Raw genomic sequence first — 12,515 nt, 5'->3', positions numbered from 1 at the left:
TGTACTTTTCCCTCACCTTTGCTTAAATTTGACTGCTGGAGTGTTTTTGCAGTTTTCTGCTTTTTCGCTCCAGACAGCCAAAGTACCAAATGTACAGATGTTAGCGAGCTAGCAATGCACCAACTGTGCGTGTACAGAGAGTCTGTACTGTGTTCGTGTGACAGCTCAGAACCCGTCAGGAACTCTTTCTGTAATCTTCCTCCAGTCTCTCTCCCTTCTTCCTGCAGTCACTGTTTGAACCTACGTACGTATGAAATGGAATCATAAAGCCCTGGGATAAGTGTGAAGTTTTCGCTCAAGTTGACTTAAGGTTTGGATCCAGAAACAGCCAGCTGGGGGCGGTCTGTCTATATGTGCCACCCCCTGTGATAGACTGGCAACCTGTCAAGGGTAATGTAAACTGGGATGGCCTCCTACCTCCCGATAGATGGATGCATGGATGGACGGACGGGCCTTTAATTCAGTTCACGGTGCCTTGAGCAAATCTTTTCGCACCCTCTTGACTTTGTATGCAGTCACACTTTGTCTAAAACTCACTTTGCGTTCAGTCTGAACACACCATAAGAGCTCTGCAGAACTTAATGGGATAGTTCGGGTGTTTTTGAAGTGGGGCTGTGTGAGGTACTTTTCCATAATATTTGTATCACTTACAGTAGATGACGGGCAGTGTGCCCAAAGCATCGAGAAACAGACAGGAGCACCGGAGCAAAGCAATACAGTCCTGTGGACGGGTACAGAAGAAAGATGTATTTTAGCCACCTAAAAGAAAGGCTCCCCTAAAAAAAAATTATATACGTTTAAGTGTACGCTGTATTTAGAATAAATTCCAACAGTGAACTGAAAGTGAAACGTGTCTATACTGTTTTCTGTCATCTGAGCCTGCTGGCTTTTTGAGAGAGCATCGATAAGTTTCACTTTCAGTTCAGTTTCCCGTCAGAAAGGAGAAGGAAAGGATGGTCTGACGGCAAGATAAAGCGGTGAAAATTTTCTAAATATAGCGTACACTTAAACGGATATCTATTTTTTTCGGGGGCTAAAATACATTTTCCTGCCGTTCCGTCCACAGTACTGTATTGCTTTGCTTTGGTGTTGGTACCCAAGCATCATCTACTGCAAGTAATACACCTACTATGGATAAGTACCTCATACAACCCCACCTCAAAACACCCAAAATATCCCTTTAAGGCACCACCCCCAGGTGAAATAGCAACTTTTTAGTGAGTACCAAGTACCCTGTCTGTGGATCAAATTTTATAAAAAATAAGCTATCTGTGCTGCACTTATTTGTCAGGTCCGTGTAATCTTTTCTTGACATTCTTGGCTACATTTCGTCTAGCAATTCTTATATTTCACTCCTTCAGCTCCTACTTTAGCACTTACAAGAGGTTGTTTTGTCTGCTTGAGTGACGATCGAGTCTCATGCTTCATGTACGTCATGATTTATTTGTTCAGTTTTCTTCCATTTTTTTTCATCACATTTTGTTTTTATCAGTACATCAGCTTTTCCACCTCAGCTAAGTGTTTTTTGTGACATGTCAACTGTTTTTTGAATTTGCCAAATTGAAAAATACGCATGAAAACGGTTGGATGAAAATGCACTTAAAATTCCTGTTCATGCAATGCATCCCCCCCGTGCACTCTGCTTTTTTCCTTTTCCGTTCTCATGCTCTCAACCTACCCTCTTGCTTTATTCTCCCTGCCTTCGCTCTTCACTTTGCCAAACCATGAATCCATGGTTCGTTCAGATCAAGGTGGCCTCAGTGAGATTCCTCACATTTCAAATGACCTTAGGGGGAAGATGTTGCTGCTTGAGCTCCTGTTAAAGTTCAAGGCTTCACTGTGAGAAAGTCGGCATTAATGTATATATCGGCCAACTTCAGATCACTATGTATTCATGACGGGATCAAACTCTCCTTAGATGCTCAGATGCATTCCTTCTAACTCGCCGACTCTCTTCTCTCTGTCTGACACTATCTCCTGCCCGTCTGTTCATTCTTCTGCAAACACACACAGCATGCACATGCAGAACAGTGACAAATATTGGCGCTGTTTGGCTGACTGATAAAGTGTTCTGGCAGAATTAAACCTCACAACATCGACTCGGCTGACATTAATTTTAATGATGTCTCTCCCACTCTGTACACACACTCTCCTCACACGGAGTCGGATGAGGTGGGAGAGAGGAAGAACAGACCTTGAGCTGTCAGATTAGCAGACTCCAAGGCAAGTTGGGGGAGACATGATGGAGATGAGCATCATGAAAAGCTGATGCCCCACAAGCCTGCAACGTTACATAATCGCCAGAGGCGCGGAGAACTGGCTTATGAATGATTTAGACGAGCAGCATATATAACAGACTTTGGCGAAAGCCTATATGTATAACTTCATCCACAATGGTGTCAGAAATCTCAGCCGTATTTTTATATTCTTAAGCAGGGACGGATGATGGAGCTTTGAAGAGTCCTGAAGGAGCAACTGTCATGCTGTCTCATTCACACTGAATGAAGCAGCCAGCAAAAATGCTCTGGATGTCAGCGCTGCACAGATGAGCCACATGTAAATAATTGGGTTGCTTTTTTCATTGACTCGAACTCCCTCTTAGCTGGATGTTTACCTCGAATGGCACTTCATGTTTTTGATTGGCAGCGGCTTAAGGTAGCATTTTCTCTGAAGCAGCCCTGCGAATTAGGCTTTGACTGAAACTAAAGGAAGAGAATCAGCAGCTTTCCCAGGCTAATCACATCCCGTAGGAATCCCCCGGTGGAGGCTGTTTGCAGGAAGTCCACGTTGTCTTTTCAGTAAAGACTATGCACCATACAGTACTTTCCCTGCCATCCGAACTTTGCCAGATAATGGTTTTAGGATCAGCCTTGTGACTGTGTTTGATGTAGAAGTATCAGGGGTAATGGAAACTTCAAAGGAGATAGCTGGCTACTTTGATTCAGTGGCATCTCAATTTACTTCATTGACTTAATGCTTGTGCACGCTTTACATTTCTTCCATCACAAAGATTCCAGAGCTCTCGTTTGAAGGGCGTCCGAGAAAACGAGGGAGAGTGAGCGAAAATGTGCTCGCGCTTCAACCAAAGGATTCACAGTGCATCAAAAACCCCATTGCGGCCGAGGGCATCGACATCAAAAAGACCACACATGCACATACACTATACATGCAGACACACATTGACTATCTCCCTCTCCTTCTCCTCCACAGCTCCTGGGCATGGCGTTCTCCATGACGCTGTTCCACCACATCCACAGAACAGGGAAGAAGTACGATGCTTAGCCTTGAGGGGAGGCACCCAATGGAGAGGAGCCCCACTGCCCGATGGGATAAGACTCTGATTTAAACACCCCTCACTTTACAAACCCCCCCAACCCAACCCCCCGTCCCAGACCTTCTGTACAGATTCCAGCTGTGTCCCCGCTCCGTTCTGCTCTCACCATTCATTTTTGCCAAAGAGTAACACAACTGGAAGAGAAGGGACACCTACTTTTGGCAAGGAAGAGAATCCCATTGGTTGTCGCTCCTCTTGAGTACATTTCTATTTTATTTTATCGTCTTCTTTTTTCTTTTTTTTTTGCTTGGACTAACAATTTGCTGGAAGGAAGGACGGACTTTGAGACAATGAAGACTTTACTAATGCCCACACACCCCACTCCCAGGCAAAGAGAACACATGAAACTGATAATACCCTCCACCTCTTGTGGAGTTTCTTTTTCCTCATGTCGATTCAAGTCCCCCTTTTCACTTGTAAATGAAAAAAGTTCCAACACGGCATGCTAGTTTTCTACTTTACTGATTTACCTTTGTCCTTGAAATGTCAAACGTCTCCATTTTTCCTGTTTTTTCTTTTTGTACGTCAATGACGCTCCTGTGGAATGTAAGTGTTGAACAGATCAGTGCAATGAGCTCTCAGATGTGTGTGTGTGTGTGTGTGTGTGTGTGTGTGTGTGCGTGTGTGCGTGGGGTTGGATTTGACGTGATGCTGCTGCGGAGGGGCACAGACAAGTGGGGATGGTGTTTAATGTAATTCATATTTTTTTTTCATTCAGCTATAGAGAGCTTTGGGAAAAGTGAGCGTGATGGAGGAACGTCATGTTAGCGTGAGAAATCATCAGTGGATTTATTTTACACCAAATTCTGCAGTATCCTCTGAATAATAAATTGTAAATGCACAAATCTGTCTGTGAACACACACTCACAGACACACTTTGTACTGACACACGGCAGCAGTATTCCCATTCCCTATGAGACAATACAAATGGTGTAAGATGGCTGTTTATTAGCGCTCCACCAGGACTGTCAAGTGAAGAGATCTGGGTGATGTAGTTCCCCCTTGGAGAATACAGACTGAAACGTGTGTGTGCAGTTGTGTTTTATCACATTGTCCATGCTACAGAGGAAAGAAAAAATACCAGCCCATAGAAACACGGAGCAAAGCAAGGGCACGGGGGGCAAAAACAGAGCAGACATGATGTCTTCCCGCTACCATCAATTGTGTTGGCGGAGGCGGCTAGAGACCATCTCTCCTGTATTCTTGAGATCTCATCCATTTGCTCTGCCTTCCTCTCACTCTTCCTCTCTCTGGCTGTCAACTCTCCCCTCTCCCCTGCCTCCATTTTTCCTTTTTTCACCCCAATTTTCTTACCGCATGTAAGAAAAGCAATGAGCTTCATCCTCCATACGTACACACAATATCTCTGCTGACATTCCTACTCATCACACAGTTACTCTGGTTTGCAACTTCACTGATTTTACATAAGCTTCCTTTTCTTGCAGCCACAGTGTGGAGGGGGTGGCGGCGGCAGTGTAGGAGGATCAAAGCTGAGACAGATAGGTATGGCAACATGCCCTATGGGACATGTCTGTTTATGTCTGTTTACTGCTGATTCGCCACAGGAGGCCTGAGCATCAGCCTGACTCCTTAAGACTGAGCACAATCTATATGTGCTGTGGCGACTTAAAGAAAATGCCCTCCAGTGTGTCTGCTCCAGGCTTCACATCTTCTCTGAGCATGTGAGAGGCGGAGGTGTAAAAAGACTATTGTTAAAGGATGATTTCAGTTTCAGCCGCCATTTGGTTATGATTGTTGTCGCCAGCTTTGATAACATTGTACTCACCAAAGTAAACGCAATACAACATTTCAACAATGGGGCAAGAAACAGTAGCAGTCAGACGATCAGAGAGGTTTTGAACAGGCCAATAGTTTAACCAGATTAACTACCATTTTATTCATATTACTACTCAGCAATAATCCATTGTTAAACTGGAAAACTGTGTCCACACGTGTACAGCAACAGGTTGAAGTTGAACCGGAAAGTCAGTCTGTAAACTCTGATGGACACAACAGACGGTTTAAGTAATAGTTTTACTGTTCACCTTTAGTTTCTCTTCCAAATAAAATTTGGCTAATCTGGGAGTTTGTTTAAAAACCTGTATGATCGTCTGACTGCTCATGATCCTTACGCTGATCATCAGATTGAATATTCCATTTTTCACGGAAGACATTTTGGCCTATTGCCATGTTGCTTCATTTCAATACCCATCATGACATTGTGTTCATATTAGCCAGCCGTTCTCTGTATGGGAAGGCGGGGTGTTATTCTGCCTTCAATCAACAGTGACTTGCCTATCTGATGTGACAATGTCATTTCCACACAAACGCGGTTACGAGGAGCCGCTGCCGTCTCCGGCAACGGTCGACAAAATATGCTGATGCAAAAGCCCCGCACACCCACCCAGGTGTTTTCAATTACCCTGGCTGATTAGATCCATCCATTGTGGGGAAATTTGGAGGGCACTGTGTGGTGCATAAATTTCACACAATTCGTTATACTGAAAAAGGCAGGATGGTAAAAATGAATTGAAGTGATTTTCGGACACAGCCTGTTTTTCTGGCTCTGGCACAGATAGACGTCCCCATTGCACTGATTGGCTGGCTTGTTCCTCCAACGACCAAAAAACACCTGTCAGTAGAGTGGTGCAGGGATGGAATAGTTTTGTAGGCCAACCAGGAAGTTAGCATCGCCCTGGATCCCTCGACAAAAAGCCAATGGGATTTTGGTTTTGGATTATCACAGAAAATAAACTCTGCGGCAAACAAATGTTTATGATACTTACACGTTTTGTGCAGCAAGATAATCTTCACAAATGAACACCACTTTTATGATTTTTGAAGTGTAAATGCAATCGCCAGAAGTTAAAAAGCACAACGTTTACGCAAACTACACCATGGTAGCACGAGCGTGAGAATACACAACGAGGCTGTAAAGGCAGACGAGTCAGCTTGATGATGTTTAGTAGTCTCATTTAGTTACTTGTTAGCAACCGCCTTTTTTAAAACCCAAAAGGCTTCAAAATTCACGAGTGGAATATTAATTGATGTATTTTATGTCATAGAACAAAACATTAGAATCTCTTCAGCTTGTGTTAACCACAGACTTCATTACAGGCATCTAACTAAAAACCCTTTCATAAAAACCCATTGACTTCCAGACGAGGGAACAGGAAGTGCTTAAATGATAATTCATTTCTTTTAGGACTTGTTCCTGTAGCACTCTATGAGTACAAGACTTTTTTCAATTGGTCGAAAAAGATGTGACAGATGTGGGCAGCAATCCAAGAAGGCCTAGAACCAGGCTGTGTTTTTCTGGCCACATCAGACTTCCCAGATCTCTGCAAAGAACTTATCACTGGTAGGAATGACAGCCAAAACTACAACAATAAGACCAAGTTGGGATTATCAGGAGAGGTCAGGTGATCATTTGTTTAGCTGCTGTTGGAAACCAAGTAGAGAAATCATTGGGACCAGAAGCATCTGCGTTCTAAATTGTAATCCAAGGTTATCGTTGACGGGAGTTTATTGCTTTGGATGAAGCCTTGGAACTCAGACACTGTGCGTTGCTGCTACATGGGCTAACATTACCCACCAAGATTCACTCATTAGACATTCTTCCAGTCTGGCAGCCCGCATGCCTCCGAGTATCACCTGAAGTCATTCTTAACGAGTTTTTTTTATCGGTTTGATGATGATTTAATCTGAGAGACACAGTTTTAGGAAGAGGTTCGTGCATCGGGGAGCAACAGAATCTGGATGTGATGTGCAGCGACCCTGCTGGCTGTGATTCACTGCCTGCCCCCATATGCTCCGACTCTCCTTGTTGTGTCCACGGGGGGAACATGACAGCTGCTGATGTACAGCGCAGGCACGAGTGGTCACATCTCCTCTGCTTGGCTGCCTCCACAAACTCTCTACACATCCCTTATTTACTGCCTCGCTCTGCAGACACCCGGCGCTACATATACAGTAGCTGGCAGCACTGACACTGTGGAAATACAGCTGTGCTCTTTAGACGCCTGGGAGCCGCTGGGAGGTATATCCTGCACCCGGGAGGGGTGCTAGGAGAAATAGCTGTATCTAGTTCTGTAAATCAGACTGCATTGTAGCCCTAACTGCAGGCAAGACCGAAAAAGATGCTGCAGAAAATGTGAGAGTGGAGTAAAACAAATCCAAATGTCTGTCTCCAAATCTGACGTCATACTTTTCAGAGAGCCAGCCTGCAAAACTCGAACTCTTTGCCCCCGACTGATCCGACATCCTGACCTTTTTCTCCTCCGTGTGAACTCCCTTTCAGCTCCGCCACTGTCACCGTAGATTTCGCGGGTTTTTGTCAAGAGAAAATGGTCCTTCATGTTTTTTAGGATGCAGGGATGATTGCCGTTTTAACAAAACGCTGTTTAATGAGGTTATTTTTGTACATTGGTTGTCGCTGTTTTAATGTTTGTTTTTATACGATATGTTGTTTTTTTTTCTTGTTGTAGGCTGTTTTAAATGGCTTTTATTATTTTTTCTTTTTCCATTCATGAAAGAGGCTCATAGTCACTCATTGTGAGACCCTGACACCATTAAGCATTTGTTTCATAGAGGATTAGTCTTTGCGATGTTCCTCTACAAGGTGCAAAAAAACCCCGCCTTTCTGTCTTAACATTGCTACAGGCAGTTGAAGCAATTAAGTCAGAATTGATAGAGAGGGGAAATTTGGCATATAGCATCGGTTGAAGCCCACAAAAGACGTACTGCACGCTTGTCGTCGTGCTTCTCTGTATTAAGACCTGGTTTAATTAAATTAGGACGTGCTGGTATAATCTGCAGTGTGTCTTTTAAAACTGCCAGTGTAAGACCCATTATGTATTTCTAGAGCATGATCTATTAGATGACACTGTACAACACAGAGCTCATGTCACTGCAGTATATCAGCTCCCGGATGTAAATATGCTCATTTTTACAACTGATGTAACTTACTGTTATACTTTACCTCTTGTAATCACATTGACAGTTTCATTGCCATTGTGAATTGCCTAACAACCCATGCTCTTTTGTGCTCACTTACAGACACGCAGTATCTTCCACCCATATGTTATCCATCCTCTCATGTTTTGATAGTTTTTCTGCCTCTGTGAAGTGCAGGAGTAGCGTCAATTTGATGTAAATTTGTGTTTTTTGTCAGTATGGTTTTCATATTTTATTTGCATCTTGTAGTAAGTAAGACACATTTTCTGGGTTTTTTTGGGGAAGGAGTATAAAGTATTCCTTCTTATCCATGGAAGCACTCCCAGTAAGCCACAGAGCCGGTAAAGGAAGAATGCACAGGCAGTAATTGGGTTTTGTCTGCTGTGAAGAATTTTGAGACCTAGAAGCTATTTTTTTATTATTATTTTATTTTTTTGCCACCTCCGACATATTATTTCTATAATCTCCTCCTAATCCTTCCCCCGTGCTACAGCTGAATATCTGAGCAGTGGAAATGTATGCTCTAGAAATGGTGTGTTTGATGTTGTGTTCTGCTGGGTGGCACTATCTGATACCTGCCTGCCAGCCCTGTCCTGTGGAGTTTTCTGCTACATGTGAAAGCACTCTGAATATCTATACTAGATGGTGCACTACCTTCTCTTTATTCTCCAAATCAACTATTTTTTAAATAAAGGAAAGAGTGTCACAAAAATCCCACGATACCGTACGCTCATTGCCTTTCATGTTTAATGACTCGATGCTCCTGATGTATTCCCTTTTTTATGTCACCGTCAATTTTTCAGGCAGCATTTAAACAGTGTTTGATGCTGAAATTTTTGGGGGGGAGTTGGAAGACAGGACTTGGCATGAAGAGCAAAGTGAAGCGGTGTCACAGCGGATCCCATGGTGTATTAAATGAAAGAGTGGCATCGCAGCCTTATAATGGCCTCTTTTTTTAAGGAATAACAAAACCTGCGGGACTGTTGTCCTAAAGACGCTGAGATGAGCTAACGGTAGTCAGCCAGTCGAGCATAGGGTTTTTTGTAAAGAACAAAAGGGAGATGATGAAAGTGGGAACCATCGCCAATTTGTCTCCACAGCATGGAGTGAGCAGCAGAGTATTTTTGTACGGAGCTTTATCCCTTTTTTAACCTAATTGTTATCAGGCCCATGTGTGATAGTGAGTGGAGTTTATTGTGCCATTCCATCCTGGCTTTTTGTTTTTACATCACTGTTCCTTCTATGCAAATATATGACCTATTTTAGCCTTTGTACAGATTATTTTGTATGAGTAACATGTACTGAAATAAAGTAAACAGAATCAACCGATGGATATTTTTTTTCCCTAATTGTTATTACAGCATTTCACTTTTTTTTTTTCGCCCCCTCATCCTCAGCAGAACTCATTACATTAACCTGAATTGGGACGGCTTTTATTCTGATGAGGCCGTTCAGTTTGTCACCACACAGCCTCATTCGGCTTGTTAACCTGCAGTGGAGCTGATTTCTGCAGGTTGTTTCTGATGCTGTGTTCTCAATCTGTCGTGTTTCCCTGAGTAAACTCGCTATCTTTTAAACTGCACGGCGGCGAGGCTTTTTAGTCTTTGTCATGGTGTTTTGACATGACGCAAAGACAGCATGGGTAATGGTGCTGCAGGCTTTACTGTAGCGTCACACTGTTTGTTCTTCTTTAAAACTTTAGTTAGTGGAAAATGTCCTGTCTGAAGTGTAGATTTTAGTTTTAAAATGTTTGTATAAATGTAGCCTAATCAAGGTAAAAGTAAGAGTCTTTCAGATTTAGGGGAAATGCAGTGGGGTTTTTAAAGAAATTTAAGTGTAATTTTGCAGGAGTATTACATGCCAGACTATTTCTTAACCGGGTGCAGTTAGCCCCAGTAAAACCACAACCTGTCATTTTTACAGTTTGACTTCCCACTGTTTACAAACAGAGTGTAAAAAGCAGGAGGATTTTTTGTTTTGTTTTTTAAAGGAATCGTTCAAAGTTTTGGGAAAAATGCTTTCTTGCTTTTCTTGCTGAGAGTTGGATGAGAAGATTGATACCACTCTCAGTATGGTAAATATGAAGTTACAGTCAGCGGCTAATTCACTGAGCACAAAAACTGGACAAAACAATCTGCTACCGTCACCTCTAAAGCTCACTAAATAACAGGTTGTATTTTGTTTGTTTGTTTAATTTGTACAAAAACTAGCATGTAAAAACAACTCGTCATGGTTTTTTAGGGGCATTATGTGCCGGTACCCCCGTAAAACCACAACATGATGGTTTTTTTTACATTTCAGTTTCCCCTCGTTTCTAGCCTGTGCCACCCAAGCCTAGGAAGTCTAACGGGCTTTGGAGCAAATTTTTGTAGTGGCCAAACGGTGGAATTACAACTTTCGTGTCCGTTACGTGATGCCATTGGGCCCAAAAATACTTTTTCCCATAGACTTATATTGGGAAAGAGATGTCTGTAACTCGGCGGATAATTATTTTTGAGGTAAATCAACTTCCCAGTACGACATTTAAATAATCCGTATTTAAATCATTAGGTCCTAAAAGTTGTAAAATGCACTAATAGCCGAATCCAGAGTTATTTCCCTTCCTCCATTCATGCGATTTAGCCCATGAATGTATTAAGAGAACTGGATACAGCGTTGGAGGCGGGCTCCTGTTCATTCTTACGATAGTTGCTCAGTGGCGCATGAAGCCAAAATGGCTCGACTGCCGAGTGATACACTACCCGCATCTTCCGCCGATCTTCCGCATCCACTGGGCCCATGGAGCGGGCGCTGTAGCGTTTCTTTTCACTCCGCCCCCCAGCCCTCAGTCCAGCCTCGGTCAAAGGGCAAGTCAGAGGAAGCGAGTCAGCTGGCATCGTCATCTCTTGCTGCATTCACCTTTAATATACTGTATACATACTGTGGTGGCAGCTGGGGTGGCTGTATTAGTGTTAATACTGCCAAAAAAAAAATCCACTCTGGCCCTCCGGCCGCTCGCATAAGGGGCCTCTTCATCATCAAAGATAGTGTGCCACTCACAGTTTTTCTGATGCACTCCCACAGTTTTTTTTTCTGGCTACGCTAGTGAGCTAAACCAACCAGCTTCTGGCAGTAGCTCCATATTTTTACTGTACAGACATGGTATCAATCCTGTCATCTAACTATTAGCAAGGAACCCAAAATGTAAAAGCTGAACAATTCTGTTAAAGGGACTGTTTGTAAGAATCAGAAATGCTTGTTAACAGCGACACCTGTGGCCGTTAAGTCAACGAAAGTCAGTGTCGGGCTCGCGCTTGTGCTCGCTCTACATAGACATGAACGAGCATCGCTCAAAACAGTGAGGTGACACACGTCAGCTAAAACCACAATATCACTCTATATTTCACCTGCTTGACAGTAATGTTAGCTGACCAGACGTAGGTCTCTCCATGAATCACTGCTGATCCTAGTGTTGGCTTTTCCTGCTTCAGCCTCCCGACCGCGGCCGGAGGGAACAGGGGAGACACCGGAGTTTTGTTCAGAGACGATAACGTTTCTCGCTGCGGAGCCCCGTCACTTCACAAGACACGAGAAACCTCTGTTGGTTTGGAGGAGCTGCAGCATTTATTCCTGCACAAACATTCACTAGATATTCTCAGAGCTAAACTAACTCTTCTGCAGTGTGAAGTGAGCGCGCGTTCACTTCTAGAGGTGGAGCGACTACGCAAGAACGCGTGCTGTCTGAGTGAAGGCAGGCAGGCAGAGTAGCAGTGGCTCCGGCCACATGCGAGCACGCATGTGTCCCGACCCGGTACATTTATACGCTTAAAAAGTTACAAACAGTCCCTTTAAATGTACTGGATAAAAGGTTAAAATAGATAGCTACTACTACTTGTTGTTACTACTTTTGTTAAGGCCCTGATGCACTAAGCCGACGGTCGGTCGTCGGACAGTTTGGGGCCGTCGGTGAGCATCTGTCGGCCTAGTTTTTGCGGTGTGTACCGCACCGTTGGCTCTAGTCTGCCCGTGTCAGAGTTTTTTAGGCCGATTCAGCATGTTGAATCGGCGGTGCTGCCCGTCAGTGAGAGAAATCACTCTGATTGGCTGTTCAGCTTAAATGAATCTGTGCACGAGAAGAGAAACGGAAGTGAGGAAAGCAAGCCAACGAGTAAAGTCAAGAGGGCAAACACAAAAGGCTCTTCACATTCTTCATCTTCATCTCATCTGATCATTCCAATACAAGAAT

The 12,515-nt window shown here is 43.5% G+C and overlaps 1 protein-coding gene across 5 annotated transcripts in view; it reads left to right on the top strand.

Moving 5' to 3' along the window:
• The window catches only part of tspan9a (tetraspanin 9a), a 207,662-nt gene extending 198,047 nt beyond the window's left edge, over window positions 1–9,615 (top strand). For all 5 annotated transcript variants that reach the window (XM_074631815.1, XM_074631814.1, XM_074631812.1 and 2 more), the window contains one exon: window positions 3,211–9,615. In XM_074631815.1, coding sequence (XP_074487916.1) covers window positions 3,211–3,282 — 72 coding nt within the window. In that variant the 3' untranslated portion in view covers window positions 3,283–9,615. The remainder of the gene's footprint in view (window positions 1–3,210) is intronic.
• The last annotated feature ends 2,900 nt before the right edge of the window (window positions 9,616–12,515 follow it).

This window comes from Sebastes fasciatus, chromosome 4, assembly GCF_043250625.1.
Source record: "Sebastes fasciatus isolate fSebFas1 chromosome 4, fSebFas1.pri, whole genome shotgun sequence".
NCBI lineage: Eukaryota > Metazoa > Chordata > Actinopteri > Perciformes > Sebastidae > Sebastes > Sebastes fasciatus.
Note: the sequence above shows the minus strand (reverse complement) of the source record. Positions and strands in the feature narration are given on the sequence as shown.